General features: G+C 44.4%; 2 protein-coding genes across 6 annotated transcripts; one reads left to right on the top strand and one right to left on the bottom strand.

The window, feature by feature from the left end:
- Window positions 1-1,410: 1,410 nt before the first annotated feature.
- lin54 (lin-54 DREAM MuvB core complex component) lies at window positions 1,411-15,504 on the bottom strand. Of its 4 annotated transcripts, none has more exons than XM_010863766.4 (14): window positions 13,893-14,076; window positions 12,196-13,018; window positions 11,638-11,749; window positions 11,344-11,456; window positions 10,472-10,627; window positions 10,015-10,207; window positions 9,861-9,934; window positions 9,576-9,767; window positions 9,404-9,495; window positions 9,136-9,207; window positions 8,900-9,002; window positions 8,584-8,721; window positions 8,080-8,282; window positions 1,411-4,563 (listed from the first exon to the last, which is right to left on the bottom strand). In XM_010863766.4, exons 2-14 carry the CDS (start codon window positions 12,979-12,981, stop codon window positions 4,368-4,370), a joined length of 2,430 nt encoding a protein of 809 aa, XP_010862068.2. In that variant the 5' UTR covers window positions 12,982-13,018; window positions 13,893-14,076; the 3' UTR covers window positions 1,411-4,367. The 4 variants fall into 4 exon arrangements, with proteins under 4 accessions (XP_010862068.2, XP_010862066.2, XP_010862067.2 ...); XM_010863764.3 differs by lacking the exon at window positions 13,893-14,076 and adding an exon at window positions 15,305-15,504 and having other exon boundaries at window positions 1,412-4,563; XM_010863765.3 differs by lacking the exon at window positions 13,893-14,076 and adding an exon at window positions 15,305-15,504 and having other exon boundaries at window positions 1,412-4,563; window positions 12,196-13,015.
- A 1,431-nt stretch (window positions 15,505-16,935) lies between these two features.
- cops4 (COP9 constitutive photomorphogenic homolog subunit 4 (Arabidopsis)) lies at window positions 16,936-23,034 on the top strand. 2 transcript variants are annotated; one of them, XM_010863769.4, is made up of 10 exons: window positions 16,936-17,074; window positions 17,636-17,715; window positions 17,861-18,012; window positions 18,173-18,276; window positions 18,556-18,860; window positions 19,015-19,185; window positions 19,289-19,404; window positions 19,878-19,922; window positions 21,889-21,973; window positions 22,239-23,034. In XM_010863769.4, exons 1-10 carry the CDS (start codon window positions 17,001-17,003, stop codon window positions 22,370-22,372), a joined length of 1,266 nt encoding a protein of 421 aa, XP_010862071.1. In that variant the 5' UTR covers window positions 16,936-17,000; the 3' UTR covers window positions 22,373-23,034. The 2 variants fall into 2 exon arrangements, with proteins under 2 accessions (XP_010862071.1, XP_010862072.1); XM_010863770.5 differs by lacking the exon at window positions 19,878-19,922 and having other exon boundaries at window positions 16,938-17,074.
- Window position 23,035: the final 1 nt, after the last annotated feature.

The following is a 23,035-nucleotide window of genomic DNA, read 5'->3' as shown; positions in this document are numbered from 1 at the left end:
GACCGGATTTCATTAACCTATTGTGCACGCTGTTTCAAAACTGCGATTCATAAGACGACACCTGTTGGGCCTGGTTGGAATCCGAATGTGATTGTGTGACTTCCCAAGCTTCGAACATCGAAACAGTTTAACTCGGAAAGCTAAACCATGGATCGGAGCGTCGCGTAGAACTGTCACTCTGTGCAAACAACGTTCCGTTGTCGTGAACAAGTACTTCTCCAGGTCCACTGCAGTTGTTTGTGACGGTGCATAGGCTTACATTTGTTGCATGCATAAATGCCATGGCTGAACGACAGAGGAACGTCCTGTGAAATATAGACTATATTCAGACATTTAAACATAATATTCAGCCAGTTGAAACTTATCTAAATTACAAATGTTAATGGAATTTAAAACATACCTCAAACTTGAAATATGGAAATATGTTGTCTGTCATAGGCTATAGACAATTATTTTACCTAGGTGATTCCCCAAGAGCTCTGGATATTACAAGCTCTCACCTTCATGAAAGTACACAAGCCACTTTTAATAATAAAAAGTATTGGTATTGAAATTGGTGATTCTAGCCCTGTGTTACTTGGTATTGGATCAAACCTAACATTTGTGGTATCGCACAGCCCTAATCCCTACTAACAACTAAGGATTACGGTACCTGGCTGAAGTCTAGTGAACAGCGTGATAAGAACCAGGACAGCATCAGATATGCTTTGTAGGTCTCATATTCAATGTCCAGAATTCACAGGGAGTTGGGGTGAAAAGACAAGGCCTTAATCACAATATGGATAACACAACATTAGGAAGAAAAACAGAAAATATATCTACAGTATAGGTCTTCCTTTTTCTACCAGTTAGTTTGTCATTATGGAGCTTCCCAGCGTTTTCCTCCATGTACCAAACAGCTGATTTTGACAAAGCAAATATTTTAGCTGTCTGATTTACCCTTGACACATATGTAATCAGAAATCAGCAAACAACTCCAAATACAAAACCTAGAATCAAGACCAGCTATTGACAGCTCGCCTGTGCATGCACTAATGATAGAAACAAACATACCGACCTTATCACAAACTACTGCAAAGCCATATGTTGAAATACTCTTGGCACTGTAAAAGTAGGGAACAAAAAAAAAAGAATTGCTACCTGATACTATTAAAAATACAAATTGATCAATGGATACACAATTTTACTCAGCACTTTAACCACCTAGTCAATATATTCCTTCAAATCCAACGTGTTAGAATACAATGCCAAAGAAAACAAAGTGTTGCTGTCCAAACACTGCAGTTCACCGTGTTTGTAAGCAATTACTGACAGCTTACTAATAAATACCTAGTTCAAGGATGCTCAAGAATTAATCCCACAAACTTTGTTACTAGGTCAACACTATTAACCATCGGCTACATAGCCTGCATGGGTTTGTAAAATACGATTGCAATATATTGCACCAAATGACAAATAAATTAGTACAGAACTATATAAATTTAATTTGTTTTGTAGATCGCTTACATTACAGTCACAAAATCTTACATACGCTCAACTGAATATAAATCTTTAAATCTGAAAATTAAAGTACTTTAATTCTGTGTGATACTGTTGTAATAGTCATGAGGATAACATAAGATAAATAATTCCGGACAGAGATGTTTACAAGAATGGTGACATATGAAAAGAAATAAAAACTAGAAAGTAACAAGCAATGGTCACATACAATATACAATCAACAAACCATAACACAGAAGTACTACAGAGCTGTTTAACAGGGTCTTTTGATACATGGAGGGGCAGCAGGAAACCTTACACATTTATACAGTTCAGTACAGTCAATCAGTGAAAAGGCCTGATATTTTAAAGATTCTGAGAAGGTACAAAGTAGCATCGTTTAATCTAGTGTACATGTATTACTATAAAGGGCTGTGGGTTAGGTTTCCTATTTGAAGGCTAGGTTTCTTTTTAAATGTTTACATTTGATCAATACGTTTCTAATCTCCAACAGAGCACAACTCCGCCGAGTAGTTTACCACATTTATTCTGTAAAATGTATCTCAGACACAATCTAAAAAAAACTTCTCACCTCTAAATCAGACTGAGGCAAGTGAGCTGTGCACTTTCAGAGCAGGGTTCTGGCTGAGCTCCTCTTCAGGAAGCCAGTTTGTAATGTTCCACTTTGTGGGATGACAATGCATACTAAATGCGATGAGACAAATGTTGCAAATACAACTAACAGAGGAGACAATTCCCACTCTCCACCTGAAAGACCATTGTATGGGTTCTGTACAATACACTTCCAACTGAACATTGTACAACATTACACCCACTTGAACAGGATCCAGAGAAATGTTTTCCAGTACTCACATTATGGATGCATGACTGAATCCATGATGCATTCAAACTCACACAGCTATTGTTGAAGCTGTGGCACAACAATCCTGTAATGCTACAGCAAGGTCCATCCATACAATAAACATGTACAGTCCATAGGGATGCTTCAAATTTTCAGAAGGATGTGTGATGTTGCTTAGCATGGGCTTACACTTCAACCCATGCCTGGAAAAAAGACACAAAGGGCCTCTTTTTAGATACGGGCAATCTATGTCAACAAACGCCTGCTTGGACGTCTTGGAACATGTGTACCTTAATAACATTGCAGGACACGAGAGACGACATAGCTGAAGTCCTTCAGTGACCTGAGAAGAGTGGGGAACATAAGGCCATGGTATCCTGTGGGAAATAAAGCTACAACAACTAATGAACAGCATTTGTTTTTTTTTAAAACACACTTAAACACGCACACCCAGAGATATGCAACAAACGTACATACACACAGAATGGAGGAAATTACCCAACGGGTCTTAAAAACATAACGCCCTTTCTTTAAGCACTACCCAGAAGCACACAAGGGGAAGAGTTTCAGTGCGACACAGAGGCCAAATCATGTGTTACCTGGGAATCCATGAAGACGTGGTAAAATACAAAGCTCCCAAGGCCAATCCCCAGCTCAGTGGAGACTACAGGAACTCTGCAAATACTAAAAACTTTGCAGTGCTTCATACATACAGAGAGAGTATGGCTGGTTTAGATACCCAAGCAAGGAATCTACTGACGGTGAACCAACGTGTGTGTGTGTGTGTGGGCACTAATCTCTGTGCTTTACAAAAGAGGCAAATTAAGTCACAAAAAAGTTAAAACTGGGCCAAATTCAAATATTCACAGTTCCGTAGAAAAGTGGACAACTTTCATACCTTTACAATTTTTAGTGCCATTGAGTCAAACAAATTACTTGCATTTGATATGGTGCAAATGGAATACTAACGGGTGATAAAAATCCAAGGGGGCATTGTTTTTGTTGTTAAGCGTGTCGATAAGCTCCAAGCACAGAATTAAACTTCAGTTGAGGCCAATAAATATAGCGGACACCATAAGTATATTTACTGTAGAGACAGTCATCATGATTAGACTCTGGGCTTGAACCTGAACAATGCTTTCCTCCTCTGCATCCAAAATCAGCAAAAATGATTAAAACATGTTAATATCGCACCAGAGAGAGGGACATATGGAAACGGAGCCATGATAGGATGGAAGGGGGGAAAAAACAAGGTGGTGAGAAAATATATAATTACAATAACTGTAAAAATACCGATTATCAAAAAAAGTGTACATGGTAAGTCTAAAACAACGCCAGATACCCAACCCAACCTTCACAAAAGAAAACCTGTGAAACCCCACTGTCAGTTCAACAGTACAGTGAAACCAAGAACTGGTTAAAACCCAAATCCTGGTCCCGCTTCATCTGCTCCCCGTTTTGCACCACCTCTGGTGAGGGAGTCTCTCCCGGAGTCCTTGTTTTTTCCGGAAAGGTGCAGCCGAGGCAGCGCCAGCTCCCTTCGTCATGACAACGCCACATCACTGCAGACGGGCCAGCAGGGAGCCATGCGCTGGGCTGTCCGAGTCTGTTGGTGCTGGGTGTAGCTAGCTAATGGCGCCCTCTGTTCCACCCGTCTGTCTACCGAACGCCATCTTTACAGGGATTGAGATAGAAAGATGGAGGGAGAGAGGAAGAGAAGAGACGGATATGGCCAGCAGATCACGGAACAGACAGTCCGTCCTTCCCACAGTCCTTTGTCCAGGGTGTGGGGGCGTGACACAGAACCCTGGGTCTGCCCCCCATCACCAACTGATCCTCTCCAGGGAGACCAACTAGCTCTGGAGACGAAGTACCCAAAGACCTCCCCGAGACTGAAACAGCTCGGCAATGTTTAGCTCGGAAGCCGTGGGGGAGAGAGAGGGCCGCCATTCCCTTTCAGTTTAACAGCACTGGTTCTCTCCGGGCCAGCTGAGAGACGGACAGAGGAAGCCCGCCGGGCCCGGGCCTAGCAGTTAATGGAGGGACAGTCTGTCTTGCCGGCCGAACTGATGATCCTCATGAGGCACCGTCCAAACTCTTCCAGGACCATCCTCTCGGCAGCGGCCTGGGGCTGATGGTTGAGCTCGGCCTGCTCCGCCTTCTCCAGCAGGCACTCACACGTGGCCTCGGCCACCTCCTTCGTCACAAAAGTGTAAGGCATCCTGGGGGAGAAAGGAGCTGGGGGTTATCCGCTGTTCAGCCATGAGGTAGAGGAGGGAGTAAAGAGGTGAGAGGCTGAATAGGGGAGTACAGGGAGAAGGGCTGATGGGGGAGAAGGGACAGGCTACCAAGGAGAGGGTAAAAGGGTTACAACATTTTTAGATCAGCGTTTTTTCCCCCTGCGGGAAACCCTACATGCGTCTCCTCAGCCTCCTTCCTACAGTCTCCCTCTACACGAGTCTCCTCAGCCTCCTTCCTACAGTCTCCCTCTACACGAGTCTCCTCAGCCTGCTTCCTACAGTCTCCCTCTACACGAGTCTCCTCAGCCTGCTTCCTACAGTCTCCCTCTACACGAGTCTCCTCAGCCTGCTTCCTACAGTCTCCCTCTACACGAGTCTCCTCAGCCTGCTTCCTACAGTCTCCCTCTACACGAGTCTCCTCAGCCTGCTTCCTACAGTCTCCCTCTACACGAGTCTCCTCAGCCTGCTTCCTACAGTCTCCCTCTACACGAGTCTCCTCAGCCTCCTTCCTACAGTCTCCCTCTACATGAGTCTCCACAGCCTCCTTCCTACAGTCTCCCTCTACATGAGTCTCCTCAGCCTCCTTCCTACAGTCTCCCTCTACATGCGTCTCCTCAGCCTCCTTCCTACAGTCTCCCTCTACATGCGTCTCCTCAGCCTCCTTCCTACAGTCTCCCTCTACATGCGTCTCCTCAGCCTCCTTCCTACAGTCTCCCTCTACATGCGTCTCCTCAGCCTCCTTCCTACAGTCTCCCTCTACATGCGTCTCCTCAGCCTCCTTCCTACAGTCTCCCTCTACATGCGTCTCCTAGGCATCCTTCCTACTGACCTCCTGGACTCCAGGCTGAGACCGAACGGTGGCTTTTTGGGTTACAATAGTTATTGGTTGCCTCAGAGCAGAGCAACCTTCAAAAAACAATTAATGGATTTTGATCAAACATCTCTGACTCACCATTTCAAAATAGCTACTTTGTTACATGAGCTGTGTGCGCGATAACCACCCGCTCCCCCTCCTCCTGACAAGGGAGTATCTACAATAACAGCATCCTGTTGGTGAGCAAAACATGTCGTAGATAGCTAGTTCAATATCCTGGGCAATGACAGCTTTCCTAATGAAGTGGTAAAAGACGCAGGACAGGGAAATGAAGCTTATAGTAGAACTCAACAAGGCCTTCATTATCACCAAAGCCATGATATCATTAACACATTTCAAATCAGTTCTACAAAAAAGACAGTTTCCCTCTCAATCCAAAGTATGTTCAAAACACAGCATGCGCCCAGTTTATTGGTGTCATAGTGGACTATGCAGTTGTGCTCAAAAGCTTGCATACCATTGGAGGATTGGTAATATATGTACCATTTGCAGGCAAAACACGTCTTTAATTTCTTATGGGATTCTCATTCAACTGTAGGTCATAACAGAATGGCACAATCATAAAACAAAACATGGCAACAAAGAAAAAAAGATAACTGACCCCTGTTCAAAAGTCTGCATACCCTTAGTTCTTAATACTGTGTATTGTCCCCTTTATTATCAATGACAGTGTGCAGTCTTTTGTAATATTTGTTTTATGAGGCCCCGAGTTCTTGCAGGTGGTATAGCTGCCAATTTGTCCTGGCAAAATGCCTCCAGGTCATGCACAGCCTTTGGTCGCCTTGCATGAGATCTCCCCAAAGTGGCTCAATGAAATTAAGGTCAGGAGACTGATGGCCACTCCAGAACAGTCACCTTTTTCTGCTGTAACCACTGGAGGGGTCAACATGGCCTTGCGCTTAGGGTCATTGTCGTGCTGGAAAAGTCCAAGAGCGTCCCATGCGCAGTTCGTTCTGGTAACTCGACTATGCAGCAAATTTTTGTTCCAGTATCATCGTATTGTGCTCCTTGAAACAACCAGAGCCTCTCCTGAGGTTACTTGTGTGCTTTTCTTTATATCCAAAACAATTCTTCTGGCAGTTTTGGCTGAAATCTTTCTTGGTCTACCTCACCTTGGCTTGGTATCAAGAGATCACCGAATTTCCCACTAAAGAAGTGATTGAACAGTACTGACTTGCATTTGCAAGGCTTGGGATTTCTTTTTATATAATTTTCCATTACCTTGTTAGACAGGTCTTTTGACAGTTATTTTCTGCTCCCCATGGCTCAGTATTTAGCCTGCTCAGTACCTCCACGTGAGAACTAACAAATTCATTGACCATCAAGCCACAGGTGTGGGAATTTCACCTTTAATTGCCCTTTTCACCTGTGTGTGTCACCTTGTGTGTCTGTAACAAGGCCAAACATTCAAGGGTATGTAAACTATTGATCAGGGCCATTTGGATGATTTCTGTTCTCATTATGAATTAAAAAGGAGCCAAACAACTATGATAATAAATTGCTTCCCTAAGTAGGAGTATTTTCATGATCACGATCCCTAAGTAGGAGTATTTTTGCATGATAAGTCATATTTTCTAAATCAATGCCAAAAATACACAATTTCTGCCCGTGTTTGCAAACTTATGAGCACAAATGTACATCCAGGACATGCTCTCCATAAGAATTGGTACAGTCAAATCAAAGTGTATATTTCTGCTGTACACAAGGTATATGAACATTTCACTAAAAGAGGAATATGAGGCAAGGGTCACCTTTCAAATCTAGCTATTTCAACACTTGTATGTCTTACCAACTAAGAATAACAGCACTGTCAGGGTTACACCCCCCCCAATTTATGTGAGCATCAATATTGGGACATTTAGCTCACAAGTGTTTCTAATTGATTTTACATTTCCTGTTGCATTCTGACTATTCACTATGTGGGCCAAACAAGCCTGAACTCGATATATTAGCATCACACCAATGCCCTCTAACAGAAGCAGCTGGTACCTTCAGGAAGATTCCAGTTCTGCCAGCCCTGCCCCTACACACCTGCCCCTTGGGACTGTTCTATACTTTCCTTTTACCTTTGGAGTCTGCGTTTGGTGTCAGTAAGCATAATCCAAAAAGAAGACTAGGGAGCTGTCAATGAAAGAAAAGCAAGCAATTTGGATGCTAAAAGAGGAAATTCTCTTATAGCACAGCCAAATCTACCGTTACCAATGTCTTGAAAAAGAAAGATACCATTGGTGTCTTCAGCATCTGTGCAGGTTACATCTTTAGAAGCATGGCTTCCTGGAAAACACTGACTACTCTGTGCGTCAAGATAGTCAACAAGGCACCTACCAGCATCAGCACATGAAGGGTTGAAAAAGTAGGAATGCAAGGCTTCATTGTAGAGATGTTTGGCAATCAACACTTTCACAATTTGATTTCAATAGTAGACTACAAAGGAGAAGAATTGTTGAACTGAAGATCCCATGAGTAAGTTACTGGCCCAGTGGGATCCACTTGCCATCTCTTGTTTTTACAGGCCCCCAGCCATTGACCAGTCTGACCCATTCTTGCCCGATCCCCTTAGAGATTGTCTAAAGGGGATGGGTGCAGGAGACAGGGGTGAGGCCAGAAGGCAGCGTGAGTCTTACCTCCCCCCTCCGCTGGTGATAGCTGGAGTGGTCCGCGTTAACAGGTCTGAGATCTGGGACGACAGCTTGGTCTTGGCTGCCGTCTGTTGTTGAACTCGGACCTCGGCGGCGTCGGCCAGGTGCATCAGAGTCTTCCGCTCTGGGCTCTCCTCAAAGTTCTTACAGCCCACACATTTACAGTTCGATGAACACATGATCTTGGCCTGGCAGACAGAGGGTGGGAGGAAACGGTATGACAGTGTCAAACAGGACAACCAGGGGTAAACTACTCCCTGAGCTGTTGATGAATTACGAAGCGTGCCCCCTCCTACGCAGTAGCGATCTCGACTTTTCAGTCGACGACATAGAATGCAACCATTAGTGAAACAAAATGCAGCAGTCACGTCAACCCCTTGGGACAAGTAACGTCTTCATCCCAACCCTTTATCTATACCGATATCAGAAGACAAAAGACTGTTTGAGTCCACTCTGAGAAAGACGAGAGAGAGCACGATAGACACCCACCTCGTAACACTCGCAATAGTTTTTCAGGCAGCCGGATCGTTTACAGTTGCATCCTTTGCTGTGTCGGCGGTCTGCCTCGCCCTCTTTACCTTTACCAATCTTAGGCTTGAATGCCTCTGGGTTCCGATCCAGACATGCCTGCGGAATGAAAAAAAACTCTTTAAAGCAAGTGCTCAGACTCAGCAGGTGCTAACTTTCCACACAAGCAACGACAACAGAGAGAAGAGTTTGTCACCAGCCACGTGACTTGATAGTGTGTCAAATTAAGAGTGGAGACAAACCCGATCGGCCCCCTGGCTGGCGGCTTGCGTCTCACCTTGATGGCTTTCGCTCGTTCCGTCTCGTGTTCCAGGTTGTTGGAGCAGTTGGTGCAGTTACAGCTCTGACAGAACTCGCCGTTGGCGAAGCAGTCGCAGTACCTGGGCAGAGGGCAAGATCACACTCAGGCGGCGTGGACAGCCAACGGATAACATCCGCTCCGTAAACACAGGACTTCTTGCGTACAAAGCAGGCATCTCGCTACACAGTCAGGTGAGTCGGCACAGTACGTACAGCTTTAGACACTGAGACTTGGTGCAGTTGCAGGGCTTCCGCGGTCTGGAGGCGGTGTCCGACGTCGACACACTGCAGGAGGAGTAAAATACCTGTATAATAAGTTGCCGCACGCATAGCCGATGACATTAAGATACGGCATAAAAAAATAAATAAACACCATCAAAACAAGGGCCTTCATGGCAAACGTTGGGGTTTTCACTGACATCGATGTGCCGGTCCTATTGCGGTGGCAGATTACCCTGTCTGAGGCGGTGTGGCGACTTACCCATTAAGAGGCAGTCTGGCCTGAGTCTGGATGCCTGTTGGGGTGGAGAACCCGGCGCTGCCAGCCAGAGTCACGTATGCCGACTGTTGGAGCTGGGCAAGAGAGGGTAGTGTGAGACCACAAACCAACCAACCCACCCACCCACCCAGAGAGAGAGATTCCAGCCAAATACCTGGGTGACGTATTGTGCGGGCAGCACAGCATAGCTCAGGTTGCCAGAACCGGGGGCGGGCGCCAGCACGGTGCCCGGCGGTAAGTTGGTTAGGTTGGGTTGGATCTGGGGCAGCGGCGTGGCGGGCATGATCAACCGCTGCTGGGTCTGGGTGGTGACCACCTGGCCAGACGTCAGGGGCTTGGGCACCACCTGGGAACGACGGAGGACACGGAACCCTTAGTTCAACACCACTACCGACACACGGCGCCGTCGCGGCTAAGTGAACAGTGGTTAGTGTTTCACCTGCTTCATGGGCTGTGCCGGGACGATAGGGACAGACATTCTGACCTGGGCCGTGTTGACCACCATGGGCTTGGCTGCGGAGAAAAGAGCAGCACATTATTGCATAGTTTCCTGGCGTTTGGACCTGAGACAGTCAGGAGAGCGAGTCTCCTACCGGTCATGGAGGAGTTGGTGCCGGGGCTGGCTGCCTGGCCCGTGCTGTTGCCCGTGGTGGCCGTCACCAGCCGGACGTAATGAAAGCGGCTGCCCGGCACCTGGATCTGCTGCACGTTGGACGGGGTGGACAGGGGGAAGATGGTCTTAAACTGCTGGGTACCCACCGTCACCGCCTGCATAGATTTCATGGGCTGCGTGGGCGGTGGGAGAAAAATCTGTCAACACGGTTTACGTTTACGTCCTTAAGCGGACGCTGACATCCTAGCGATCCCGAGCGGTGTGTTTTTTAATTGAGTTCCAAGGTCGTCAGCGAAACCAGACTCAGAGATTAGCGGTCTAGTTCAAATCAGGCGTTCAAATGGTGCTCAAGGAGACGTAGAAAAAGTTCTATTATGAAATACGTTCTGCCCCGGGGCTAGAGGGTGAGCAGAAACCCTGTCGCCAGCGTGAAGTACCTGTGAGGTGGACTGGCTGCAGACCACCTTGGCTGGGGAGCTGGCCGTCGACTGCTGCACCAGGATCTGCTGCCCCAGATGGGCCATGTTGAGCGGCAGGGAAACCGACTTCTGAGGGGAGCTGGGAACCTGCGAGGCCAACGACACCACTGTCAACTGCCAGGCAAAAAGACCAAAAAAATGGAAATCTACATTTACCCTTGAGATCAAAGCCAGAAAAGGAACCAGGCAAGCCCAGCCGGCCCGCAATTGAAAGTGATGAAAGTTGTTGCCCGCACTGGATTCAAACCCGGGTCACCCACGAGAGGTCTTCAGCCACTACACCACAGAACCGCACGCTTATCTAGTGTCGATATAGCGGCTCGACATAAGAATTCTGTTGCTCATTAATATCACGCAAAGTTTGAGTATTTCTCTAGACACCACTAAGCATTGTGTAAACTGATTAACGTTTCTTATAAAGTTAACCCCCACCACAAATAGCATCTATGAACTGTATGACTTTTGCCACTGGCCATTTTAACAGATTATTAGCCATTTGTGAATGACATTGATACAATAACTATTATATAAGTGATAACTGACTTCTTCGTCAAGTGAAAAGATTAGAGAATCGTGTAGCCAGCAACGTAGCTACTGAGGGTTGTAGCCAACAAGGTTTTTGTCTGACCTGAACAAATCCTGAGGCATAATGTGTTTTGAGTCATACGTGGGACCTGCTGTTCTGTAGTCCGCGTCTCTAACCACTACTCCGTTTAACTAGGGGAAGTCAGCCAATCAGTAAGAGACATTGGCTCTTCTAAGCCGGCTCTGCTTACGCGCTCTGGCAAAAACTAAAAAGTGGAGAAGAGCAATTGGTAGCGGAGTCTGACCTTGCTGGGCGACTTGAGGGGAGAGATGGCAATCTTGCTGGTGGAGCTAAGGGTCTCCGAGAGGGTTATTGTCCGCGGGGGGGTCACTGGGCTGCTCGTTGAAAGGACTCGACCTGGGGGGGGCGCGAATTGGGCATGCAGTCACAACATTGAGTTAGGAAATCAGCAGGGATCAAAGTCCACATACTTTACTCAAAATCAGCAGCTATGATACAGTTATAATACAGGCTTCACTCTCAGCGATTCACATCTGTACACAGCAGGCATATTTCAAACCAACATTTGGGTGTTTACCTGTAATGACATTGGATACTGATGTCTGGGCGGTCAGACCTTTGCTGTTGACAGCTTTAGTGATGATGAACTTGATAGGTCCAGCGGACGACACCTGGGCTTTCTTTGCAATCTGTCAGCAAAACACAGTAATTTACCATTTACCAATGTACTAACTAAAGCAAGGAAGAGGCCGGCAAAAAAAAAAAAAGGCGTAGTAAAATCACCAGCAAACTTCATCCACCGTTCTGCAGGTGTAGATATCAGATACCAATGTTTCTGTAAATAGCAGATAGACAAGCTCCTTTTAACAACCTAAATGAATAATGCATGCAGCAGAATTTGCAATGAACATCTTAATAGGAAGTCCTGTGTGTGTGTGGGATGTTGGAGGCTTGAGTGGAGCATCCAACTCCCTCATTCGAAGTCTCTTTGTGGCAACACAATATTCTCATTTATGTCATAGTGCCCGGAAAGACAAAGCCTAAAGACCAAAGGGGACCCACAGCTGAATCAATCTCCTCACTACGACGTGTGCACGGCTGAGCCCTGACAAACAGGTCAGCAAACGGGCCTCACCTGAACAGTCTTCAGCTGCTGGGCCTGAAGGCTGGATACCTGACTGACCGAGCTGACCGCCTGACTCACCATCACCGGTTTCAAGTCGGTCCTCCCCCCTATCGTCACCACCTTGAAATGCTGCGGGTGGGCCTTGGCCTCCCCCAGAACCTGCCCTGAACCCGGCTTGGAGCCTGTGTGGGGCAGCTGAAGTACGATCGGCTGGCCTGACTTTCCTATGGCCGTCACCATGAACTTCTGGCCCCCCGGAGGGGTGCTGGTGGTGGTGATTCCCGGGGACCTGGTAGTGTCTGCACCCGAGGAAGAGGCCACTTTATTGAGGATTATCTGGTGGTTGGCAGAGAGGGTGAAGGGGGCAGAGAGTTTCTGTAAGCCTCCTGAGGTGAGACTGATACCGGCCGGGCTAATGCTGGTGGTGGTCTTGGTGGTGGCGCAAGTGAGGTTGGAGGCTGTGGCGGGTCGCAGGGGGAGGGGGGAGGAGGAGACGGTGGAAGGGGTGAGGAGGAGCTGGGTGGCAGAGGTGGTGCTACAAAGGGTGGAGTCAGTAGGGGTGGAGGTGGTCAGGGCCTGAGTCAGTTGGGTTGGAGGGGCATCCGAACACAGGCTCACGATCTCTGGGACGGCAGGCACATCTGTTTCCATCGGGACTGGTGTGTCCTCACTAGGCAGTGATTGACCAGAGGCCGCGGGGGACTCTGAGTGGGGTTCGTCGTCCATGACGATGGCCTCTGTGTCCATGATTTCGTCGGGAAGGAGGCTGTTCAGTTCTGGCGACACCACTTCCATGTCTGCAGGTTTACACTACAGCTAGTCTCAGTCCCTGCTGGAGACAAAATAAACCTGTCAGTCCAATTGCTCCAACTATTAGTTTGTGTTAAACACCCTTTTTTTCTGTAGAATCAGGAAAGTACAATGAACAACAACATCAAGACTTCATCGAAACATTACAAATCAGAGGGTTTTACCTCCCACTTGGTGCCATTTAACAATTGTTTGACAAACCAAGAACAGTAACAAGTATGTTCTACAAGGGGAAGGGGGCAGTGAGACGCCTATTGAGTTTGCCAAAACTTGATTACTAAGACCTGCATATGAACATGTGTGGAACTTTCATAAAAGGTTGCAGATTGTGCCCAAATTACATCGTGTCATTTTCTCATTTTTGTAAGTAATTTGCAGCCAAAAACATACAGCCAAAAACAAGCAGAGTCATTTACATTATTTGGTGAATAACACATGGTCTGTTGATTATAGTATTGTTATCAGTTCAACCATAGAAAATACGGCAAAGAATGAATTGGAAATAGTTACAACACATGCAACAACGACAACCTGATTTGACAGGACACGTCCATAAATGATTGGTCAAAATATTATAAATGTTAAAATAATAGCTAACGTTAGCTAAACTCACTACGGTGAATGTGCCATGTTGGCTAACCACCAAGAACAATAACAAACATTATTTAAGCAACGACATTAGCTAGTTAGCTTGATCCTAACTCTGATTGCAACACCACCTAGTTAGGTGAAACGCTTAGCTTGCTACTCCGCAACAACTGATAAACGCTGCAAGTTAACACAGTTTAACTAGCTAACATGTCATCGATTGCATAGCGACGGTGTGGATAGCTAGCTAGTTAGCTTGGCTAGGCCGCCCCTTCGGACATCCCAGAAAATAACAATCTTTTTCTTACCTCCACCATACGCAAAATAAAACAGATGTCATTCTATACAAGTTCATAAACTACGGGGTATCGATGTTCATCTCCTTAAATTGTCTATATGATGTATGACCAGGGCCTGATTCTTGTTTTCTTAACTAGTAAGCAGCCTGTCAAAATCTTGAACTGATGACAGGAGCCGAACTGTAAAAACGACCAGCTAGCTTGCTAGCTACGTTTCTATTTTCAGGCCGGGGTTGGATTTCGAAAGATCCGCCATTTTTACCTCGTCATCATTTCAACTAAAGGGATAAGAGGAAGACAGAGCAACAGAGATGAACGCCCATACCATGGATCTTGTTTACCAATGAAGTCATTGTGCACCGTTTTCAATAGATTACCGCGCAGTGCAAAACACAAATATCAGAGTACTCTGCGTTTTGTCATCAAACTACTGACATTGTAACAATATATCCTGTAAATGATTGCACGATTGCTACTCTTTGCAGAACTAAACAGTGATTAACATAAAATACGAACAAATCGGCTACATCAAAATTCATTTAACTGTGAATTGTCCAGACCGTTTGTTGGTGGCCAAATTATTAAGAATGAACCAACAAGTATGAGAATTGCATTACTAATGTCGTTCCGAGTATAGTTCAGACATTTTTTCAATGGTAAACCGAAAAATAAAATGTTCAGCGCTTATTATAGAGTAATTGGTCACAGAACGAGAACAAAATCATTGAGCTCTTGAAAGGGGATAGCACCTCCCTTGTGAAAAATAAAACCTTGAGAGGAACCAGGCCCCACAGTCAAACATCTGACCCTGGCCAGTCAAAGCCCCAGCTGCGTTCAAGCCATGTCACAAAGCCGACAGTAGACACACCGACTAGATTAGGAATGTATTTTTCCGGCTAGCCAACACTGAATAGAAAGGATTACTGCAGTGACAAATACTCCCAGTTGGGAGCTAAACAATGACATGCGTACCGGCAAACTAGACCCAAATCTGAAATTGCTGTCTCTGAATGACAATGTGTAGGAAACAAACTAGGGGTTGAATTTACTATGTATTTGATGAATATCAAGCGCACTTTAGTTGCAGGCAGTGTAATCAATGTAAACGAACATTATTAATTTTAGCTATTCAGCGTTGGTAATACAAGTAGGCAGTAGCCTATATCTGAATGACTAGTAAATAAAATATGTTATCTAATGTGCTTATGAATGTTTCACAACTTCATATCGCTCCTACAAGGAGTACTATGCTAAGCTAAGTTAGCTAGAATAAGGTGTTTTCGTACGCGGCTAGTTAGCTGTCTGCTAACTGGCCAAATGGACATAATCAGCTGTTAGTTAGCAATTCTAGCCAGTAGCTAACCCAGTTAGCATTTGGCTAACATTATGTTGCCCCTTTCACTCAGCGAATAGATTCTTACGTGGCTTGTTTTTCTCCCCGATGAAATGCCTTTGGTGACTCGAAGCGACTTAAGGCACACACTCCGTCGCCGTTCGATACAGGCGGAGCAACATCTCGGCATAAATGCACAGAAACGTAGATGATTGTTCAAAATACCGCGCCGAGCGCCATTTCACCCTAACATCCCATAATAATGTCACGCCCTCCTTGACAACCACATGGCGCGTCATCGAACAACTTCCGGCATCACTTAGAACACGATAAATCAACAAACTCGTGCAAAGTACAATTTCGCAATGTAATAATTATTTATTTTGTCACAAATAACCACTGTTGTTAAAACAAATAGATCAAGTAGTCTTTATGGGATCCTTCAACTCTGAATTCAGTATAGCGCCATCTTTTTGGTTAACTCCTAAGACAGGGTTCTGGGCCCCAGCTGGGTTGTTCCATATTGCTCTCTGTAACACAACCTTCCTGGCTGAGATATTGGTGGCGTTTCAAATGCACCCATTACATTAAAGAGAAGTCCTCCAAAATAGACATTATAACTGTTTTAATCAGTACTCAGATGAAGTTCATTCAGAAAACACCTGATAGATGCAAACATGCACAAGTCTATGTCTATGCGATGGTGCAATATTTTTTTTTTTGTGTTACTGTTTAATACTCTTTCTAATAGTTTTTTGCACAGGTTATTAACAGTGCATTACATTTGGAATATATAAATACAATATATTTATAAAAACTATTATAATTGTTTATTTAACAATCTTGTAAGTGGCATCGGTAGGTCCAGCCATCTTAACACTTGTTTCTGGCTCATGTACTTTGCAGTGTAGGTATGAGTCTTGAGTTTACAGCAAAAATGTTCCTGTCTTTTCAAACTTACCTGCATGAAAAAGCATATATATATATTTCATATATTTCATAAATGTTATGCTTTTTCATGCAGGTATGTGTGTGTGTACAAAATCTAATCATTGCTAAATATTTTATTTATTAATGTAAATATTGTAAAACTATCAGTCATGATTTTCTCTTGTCTGTAATAAATGTTGTTGTTCAGGTAATGTACACGTGACATATGACAGAAAGGGCTGTGACCAACATGTTTTTGAATCACAACTGTGGCTTCCATTTCAGCAACTGTGAGAAATGCTGTCATGTGCCAAAGATTATTATTTAAATTTAGGTCATTTAAAACTTGAATGTTTGTAGCCTATAAAAAACTATAACAAATACACAAAGTCAGTTGGTAAAGCTTTTACCCTATGTTTCCATTCCACCTTACAGATTCAAAAATGTCAGGGTTTGTGTTGAAGAGTGACAGAACAAATGGGAAAAGGCTCATCACAAATATAAAATAATTTTACTGATATTGATAAGACCAAATTCATCAAAATACTGCTCAGTTCCAGTAGGTGGAGACATAGGCAGACGTGCACTGCATTCGCCTAACTACCGTAATATATTTTGCAATCAACAGACGTGAAAATTAATAATTAAACGTTGTTTGAAGTTGCACGGTTTCAGTTCAGTAATAAAATAGCATGTATCCTAGTATCAGTCAAATTTAAAGAACAACCTATTATCAAAACAAGAGCTGTTACATCGGGTTTCCTGTTTTGGAGGACCATAGGCGTTCCCAGTGTAGGGTGGGTATACCCTCTTGTCGCCCGAGAGTTCTCGTTGTTGACACCTCGTCGGAGAAAATGGCGACTGGAGTGAGACAGGAGCTTGCACAGCTTATGAATTCAAGCGGATCCCACAAAGATCTCGCTGGAAAGTATGTATTAAGCCAAATGGATTGAAACATATGTGCATGTGCATATATATTACTTTAGACCTGAGTGTCACGTTTACAGTGAATTAAAAAATTGTCAATAAGCACCCCGCAAATGCTAGCCATGCTAACTAGCTAGCTAGAGCTAACCAACAACTATTAGCATCATCGCACAACACACGCAACTAAGTATGTATGTACCGGTCTGTAGCTTGCTAGCTAGCTAGCTCGCTTGCTACCGGTATGTTAGCTATTAGATAGCAAGACAGTAACGCTGCTTAAAAGTATTGCCAAAGTCGAATGCATACAAAGGTCTTGTGTTGTGGTCATACCCTTTAATAATATAACATTGACTACCCGCTAGTTCATCTAAGAAATGTACCTAATTTAGTCGATAGTTTGCTTCAGTATGTTTACTGTATTGTACTAAGTATTTATTTTTGTTCTGCCATTCTGGCATTTTCAGTACTTATACCTTAATGAAAATAATGTTCTAAGGTCAGATCATAAATATATTTTCTCATTTAATATCGCAAGCTAATCCAAACCTTATGTTAATTGCAGATATCGACAGATTCTGGAAAAAGCCATCCAGTTTACAGATGCAGAACAATTGGAATCATTAAAAGCATTTGTTGAAGCAAGTAAGTGTTCTGTACAATATAATCGATAGAATGCTCACCATTTACTGCTACTTTCTGTCTGAGATTTATTATGATCATTGCTCATTGAAAATCACATAACGGTACTTCATATCCTTACTAACTGTAATCCTCTCTTTTACTGCAGTGGTCAATGAGAACGTCAGCTTAGTGATCTCTAGACAGCTGCTGACAGACTTCTGCACAAACATCCCCAGTCTTCCTGACAGCACAGCCAAGGCAGTCTACCACTTCACACTAGAGAAAATACAGCCCAGGGTCATCTCCTTCGAAGAACAGGTGAGCAGTAATATTTCACTCCAGGGGTCTTAGTATGTGCTGGGGGTCTCTTCACTGGCACATGGTTGCCGACAGAGTGCAAAGTAAGAACACCTTGTTTCCCAAGTCTTGAAATCATTTACATGTCTACTGTATGTCTAAATGCAAAGTCTTTCCCTAGGTGGCCTCCATCAGACAGCACTTAGCCACCATCTATGAGAAAGAGGAGGACTGGAGGAATGCTGCTCAGGTCCTAGTGGGCATTCCTCTGGAGACCGGACAGAAGTAAGTTACTGTCATTTCCACATTCATATTATAGTCATTTTAGCAGATGCTGTTATTCGGGATGACATACAGGATCAATTAGATTTAACAGTCTTTCTCAAGGACAAAATTGTCAGTTTCCTCTTCTTGCCGGCTTGCTTACTTGTCCGCTCCTCCAACCGTTAGGTTATTGTCCAACCTTTAGTCCCCTGTTTTTCCATCTGTTTCTGGGGGAGGCACCAGAAGAGTATGATTGGGTTTTAGCTCAGCACTAAACCAACAGACTGTCCTCTTCTTCAGGCAGTACAACGTAGACTATAAGTTGGACACGTACCTGAAGATCGCACGACTCTACCTGGAGGACGATGACCCTGTCCAGGCTGAGGCCTACATCAATAGAGCCTCTCTGCTCCAGAACGAGTCCACCAATGAACAGCTGCAGATCCACTACAAAGTGTGCTACGCCCGAGTGCTGGACTACAGGAGGAAGTTCATTGAGGCGGCCCAGAGGTACAACGAGCTGTCCTACAAGTCCATCGTGCACGAGACGGAGCGTCTAGAGGCCCTGAAGCACGCCCTGCACTGCACCATCCTGGCATCCGCAGGTATCAGCAGGCGTCCTTCCCCCACTGCGCCGTCATTGCCCGTTCCGACAGCGCCTGAATGTAGCTGCGTTGGTTGTGCCTCCAGTTTTCCCGTGCACTTGACGTGGGCTGGAAGATAGTTAAAATATGTTTCTCATATGCCATGTTTCTGCAGGCCAGCAGCGCTCTCGTATGTTAGCCACGCTGTTCAAAGACGAGCGCTGTCAGCAGCTGGCTGCCTACGGCATCCTGGAAAAGATGTACCTGGACCGGATCATCCGAGGGAACCAGCTGCAGGAGTTCGCTGCCATGCTTATGCCCCACCAGAAGGCCACCACGGCGGACGGTCAGTCTCCACCTCAGCCTCTCTCCAGGGTCCCTAGGTTTTTCGACGGATTGTGGAAGGACAAAATGAGCTCAGCTGCATGACTGTGGCTTTCTGTTTCCAGGCTCGAGCATATTGGACCGAGCCGTTATCGAACACAACCTCCTGTCTGCTAGCAAACTTTACAACAACATCACGTTTGAAGAGCTTGGGGCGCTTCTCGAGATCCCTCCCGCTAAGGTAAGGTGGACTCCACCGTACAAGACCCAAAGCAGTCTTTGAACTAGCAAACATGTTGCTTTTTTGGGAAGCAGCGTTAGCTTTAGGGTTATTCTTACGTGTTCTCTGACTTTAGTATATTTGTAAATAGTCAAAATTAGGCCTATTTATCTTCATCATCAGGCCTAAATATCTTTTTACATGTTGTTATGAGTGACAGTTTGTGTAGGCATAGCTCATTGCTCAAGGCAGTATGTGATCACGTTAAAAGAGTTAAGGATGTGATTTACGGGCAAAACTGGTTGAAGTTTGAAAAAAAGGAACCCGATCATTTACAGGATTTTTCTTTCCCTTCAAACCAAGTGAATGCAGGCATACAGTATTTATCCCGATATATAAATGCAAGAATATTTTGCCTTCTGTTAATATGAACCTTGAATTGTCAGTTTCCAAAGCGGAAGTCTTGTATTTTGAATATATATGTTGTTGTGCAGGACGATTGTCCCGATGGTGAGGTCCCTGGTTACAGATGCAATCTGGTAGGGAACATAATCACTACTACACTAATGAATGAGGTGTGAAACCCAAAATACAGACAACTAAAATTTAGTCAAAAAAAATAAAAGGCAGCAACAAAAAACAAGCCGTGTTTGGCTTCGTCTCTATCTCTCTCAGAGGGAATCAGACCTAAATGTGCACTCCCCTTATAATACCAGTAGTCATCTCAGCTAAGAGCTGTGTCCGATGTTTTTGTCCGATGTTTTTGGGGTCTTTCCCATTCGAAAGCCCCATATTGTGTCATTAAGTAAATTAGGTTACTTCAGGAAGTGGAATGTAGGATGTAGTCTTGTTTGGTGGTTCAGTTGATTAAATGACACCTATGTAGGATATGGGTCTGTCGTTTGTCATGTTGGTAAGTAGTAAATTAAGTGTGGTCAAAAAATTTTACTATGGTTGTAGCGTCGAAATACATTGCCTTTATTTTAATAAAGGTAAAATAGTGGATATTGTTTGGGTTTAATTATACAGATATTAGAAAAGCCTGAGCTAGCCTGAAGGTGGTGTTTCTGTTGTCAACATGGCCAGTATAATTTGAATCCTATTCTATATTTTTGGTTTCTTCTTTATATTATTACACAGTCATTCATTACATACACATTTAGTAAGTGCTGCTGAAGAATGTTTCTGTCCCTGTAACCCCCACTCTTATTGTGCTAAATGGAAATGATTATAAAGATATGTGAACTTTTCATTGTCTTATATCTAAACAGACTAGGCTTCAACATCCGTATTAGTACTTAACGTTTGGGAGATGTAGTGGTCAAAATGATGTGAACTGCATGCCTTTGTAACACTGAGATTAGCTATTCCATTAAAAGAATGGGATGAAGTTAGTCCATTATAACGGGAGTGTGACAGTATACTACATTCTCCATTGGGCTGAGTGAGACCCAAATACAATTGTAAGTAATGCATACCTTTTCAGCTGAAGTTATTACAACAGTTGTATACAGACTAACCAACACCTAACACTGTTATATACTCGTATTGACCTGGAATGAATCTGATCACATTTCCCTGGCCCAGTCCAGAAACAACCCCTAACTACCACCTTGGGGCCTGAGTAGGTTCCGAGACCAAACGATGATTGACAGATGTTTTAGCGTGTTTGACCATCTGGCGGTGTTGGACATTGCGGTGAAATGACCGCACAAATGGGCAGCAAGAAAATTATGTAATGTTGACCACTCATGTTGACCACTTCCCTAACTCCCACTCAGGTGGTAGTTAGGCAATATAAATAATCCAAGACGACTGTGTAAAATGTAGAAAGAACAGAGAGCACTAAAGCGTCCAGCATGTCCCATGGGCCTAATGTGCTTCCCCATCTCTCCTGCAGTGGCAGATGGTCATGGATCATTGCAGTGCCTCAGTGGACAATCCTTTCTGTGCCCTTTTGTTTTCAAATGTATTTTGTTTTGCTGAGATTAAAAACAAAGAAGTATATAATTAGAATTAGGCTAAAGACGTGAAGACATGATTTTACTCGCATGACTTTATGATCCTTTTAATTCAGTATGTTGATGGGGACACATCTGTTGACTGTCAACAAATAAAGGCAAAAGTGTCTGAAAGTAGCCGAGCGGTAGAAAGTGTTCACCCAGATAAACTGAGATACCAATGCTTTTGAAAAGGCTGCTAAAATCTTTGTTTTTAAAAGGTAGATTAGTATAACTTTTGAGTGTTTCCTTGTAGGTAACAAGAGAATACAATCATATTTGGCCTGGCCGATTGGACAATGTCATTCCAGATTTTACCCAAAGCTCAATCTAAGCTGGAACTGTACGCTAGGCAAGAAGGCTAACTGACCTCGGGTCAAGAGGCAATGGGACTAGGGTTTGTTTCTGGCCAGGACTGGGGTTGTCTTCTTCCTGTCATGTTCCGGGGATGTGTGCGTTTCCATGGAGATGCCAGTGAACTGTCCTTGTGTGTCTCTGTTCCCAGGCTGAGAAGATCGCCTCCCAGATGATCACCGAAGGACGCATGAACGGCTTCATCGACCAGATAGATGGAATCGTCCACTTTGAGAGTGAGTATTCAGCTGTGGGCAGACTCTACTTCCAGAGGTGTCTGGCGCTGTCCACCACCCGGTCAGCTTTAAGAGGATTAGATGCCTGCCTCTTTAGGCCGGTGTCTGGTTCCTCGTGAGTTTACTTAGGATTAGTTTACTTAGGCTAATTCACATGTTTCTTATTTCTAGCAACTGCGATCCAAGCATTGCTTTTGGAAGGGATTTGTTTGGTCTGTTATGTGTTTTTCATTTTCTAAATGCAAGCATTATTTTTCCTTCTCAGCACGGGAGCCCCTGCCCACTTGGGACAAGCAGATTCAGTCGCTGTGTTTCCAGGTGAACAACCTGCTAGAGAAGATCACTGCGGCCGCTCCTGAGTGGACTGCTCAGGCCATGGAGGCCCAGATGACCCAATAGACTGACTGATACCCCCCCCTTCCTGGAAAATCACCCCACACCAGGTCAACCCATTTTACCCCCTCCAAGTGTTTCCCCTAGAGGTTTTGGCTGGCCGTAGGTATGGGCGACCATGCAGCACTGTGCAAACACCAAATTCTTCAGTTGAAACCAGCAGAAGCCAAATCCAGATATATTTTGCCTGAGTTTGATTGAGCTTAGCTGCAAGCTCTGCCTAAGTAAATAGGGGAAACACTTCCCACTCCTCATTTCTCTCGCTCTCCATCTCTCCCTCTTGCTCATTCAAGTGTGAGACTAGGTCCAATCTGATGGTTCTCCAGCATGTTACTCAGAAGAAAACTAGTGTATATTATGCTCAGAAATCGACCATTTATCTTAATAGGACTAATAGATGGATACTTGAATCCATAGGCTCATCAAGTGACCAGTGGTGGCAGTTTCATGTACACTTTGATGTAATATAAACCAGAGAATGCAGACACTAGTGTCCCACAACAAAAGTTTGTTTAAAAATTTCAAATGTAAAAGACACACAGACGATGTCACAGGCCATGCCTCGTTGCTGTATTCATGTACAACGATTTCGTCACATTCTGTTTGGAAATATTTTGTCAGACCCAGAGTGCCACTTCCACAAAAGATCAATAAAAGTTGTGAAAGAAG

This window comes from Esox lucius, chromosome 14, assembly GCF_011004845.1.
Source record: "Esox lucius isolate fEsoLuc1 chromosome 14, fEsoLuc1.pri, whole genome shotgun sequence".
Classification (NCBI taxonomy): Eukaryota; Metazoa; Chordata; class Actinopteri; order Esociformes; family Esocidae; genus Esox; species Esox lucius.
Note: the sequence above shows the minus strand (reverse complement) of the source record. Positions and strands in the feature narration are given on the sequence as shown.

Excerpts from the sequence above, each read along its gene's own strand:
- lin54 (XM_010863764.3), bottom strand. The coding sequence starts at position 12,981 with ATGGAAGTGGTGTCGCCAGAACTGAACAGCCTCCTTCCCGACGAAATC. Across the intron at positions 9,768-9,860 it reads CGGCACAGCCCATGAAGCAG|GTGGTGCCCAAGCCCCTGAC; the intron begins GTGAAACACTAA and ends CGTCGTTCCCAG. Across the intron at positions 8,722-8,899 it reads AACGAGCGAAAGCCATCAAG|GCATGTCTGGATCGGAACCC; the intron begins GTGAGACGCAAG and ends TTCATTCCGCAG.
- cops4 (XM_010863769.4), top strand. The coding sequence starts at position 17,001 with ATGGCGACTGGAGTGAGACAGGAGCTTGCACAGCTTATGAATTCAAGC. Across the intron at positions 17,716-17,860 it reads AAAAGCATTTGTTGAAGCAA|TGGTCAATGAGAACGTCAGC; the intron begins GTAAGTGTTCTG and ends CTTTTACTGCAG. Across the intron at positions 18,861-19,014 it reads CACCATCCTGGCATCCGCAG|GCCAGCAGCGCTCTCGTATG; the intron begins GTATCAGCAGGC and ends ATGTTTCTGCAG.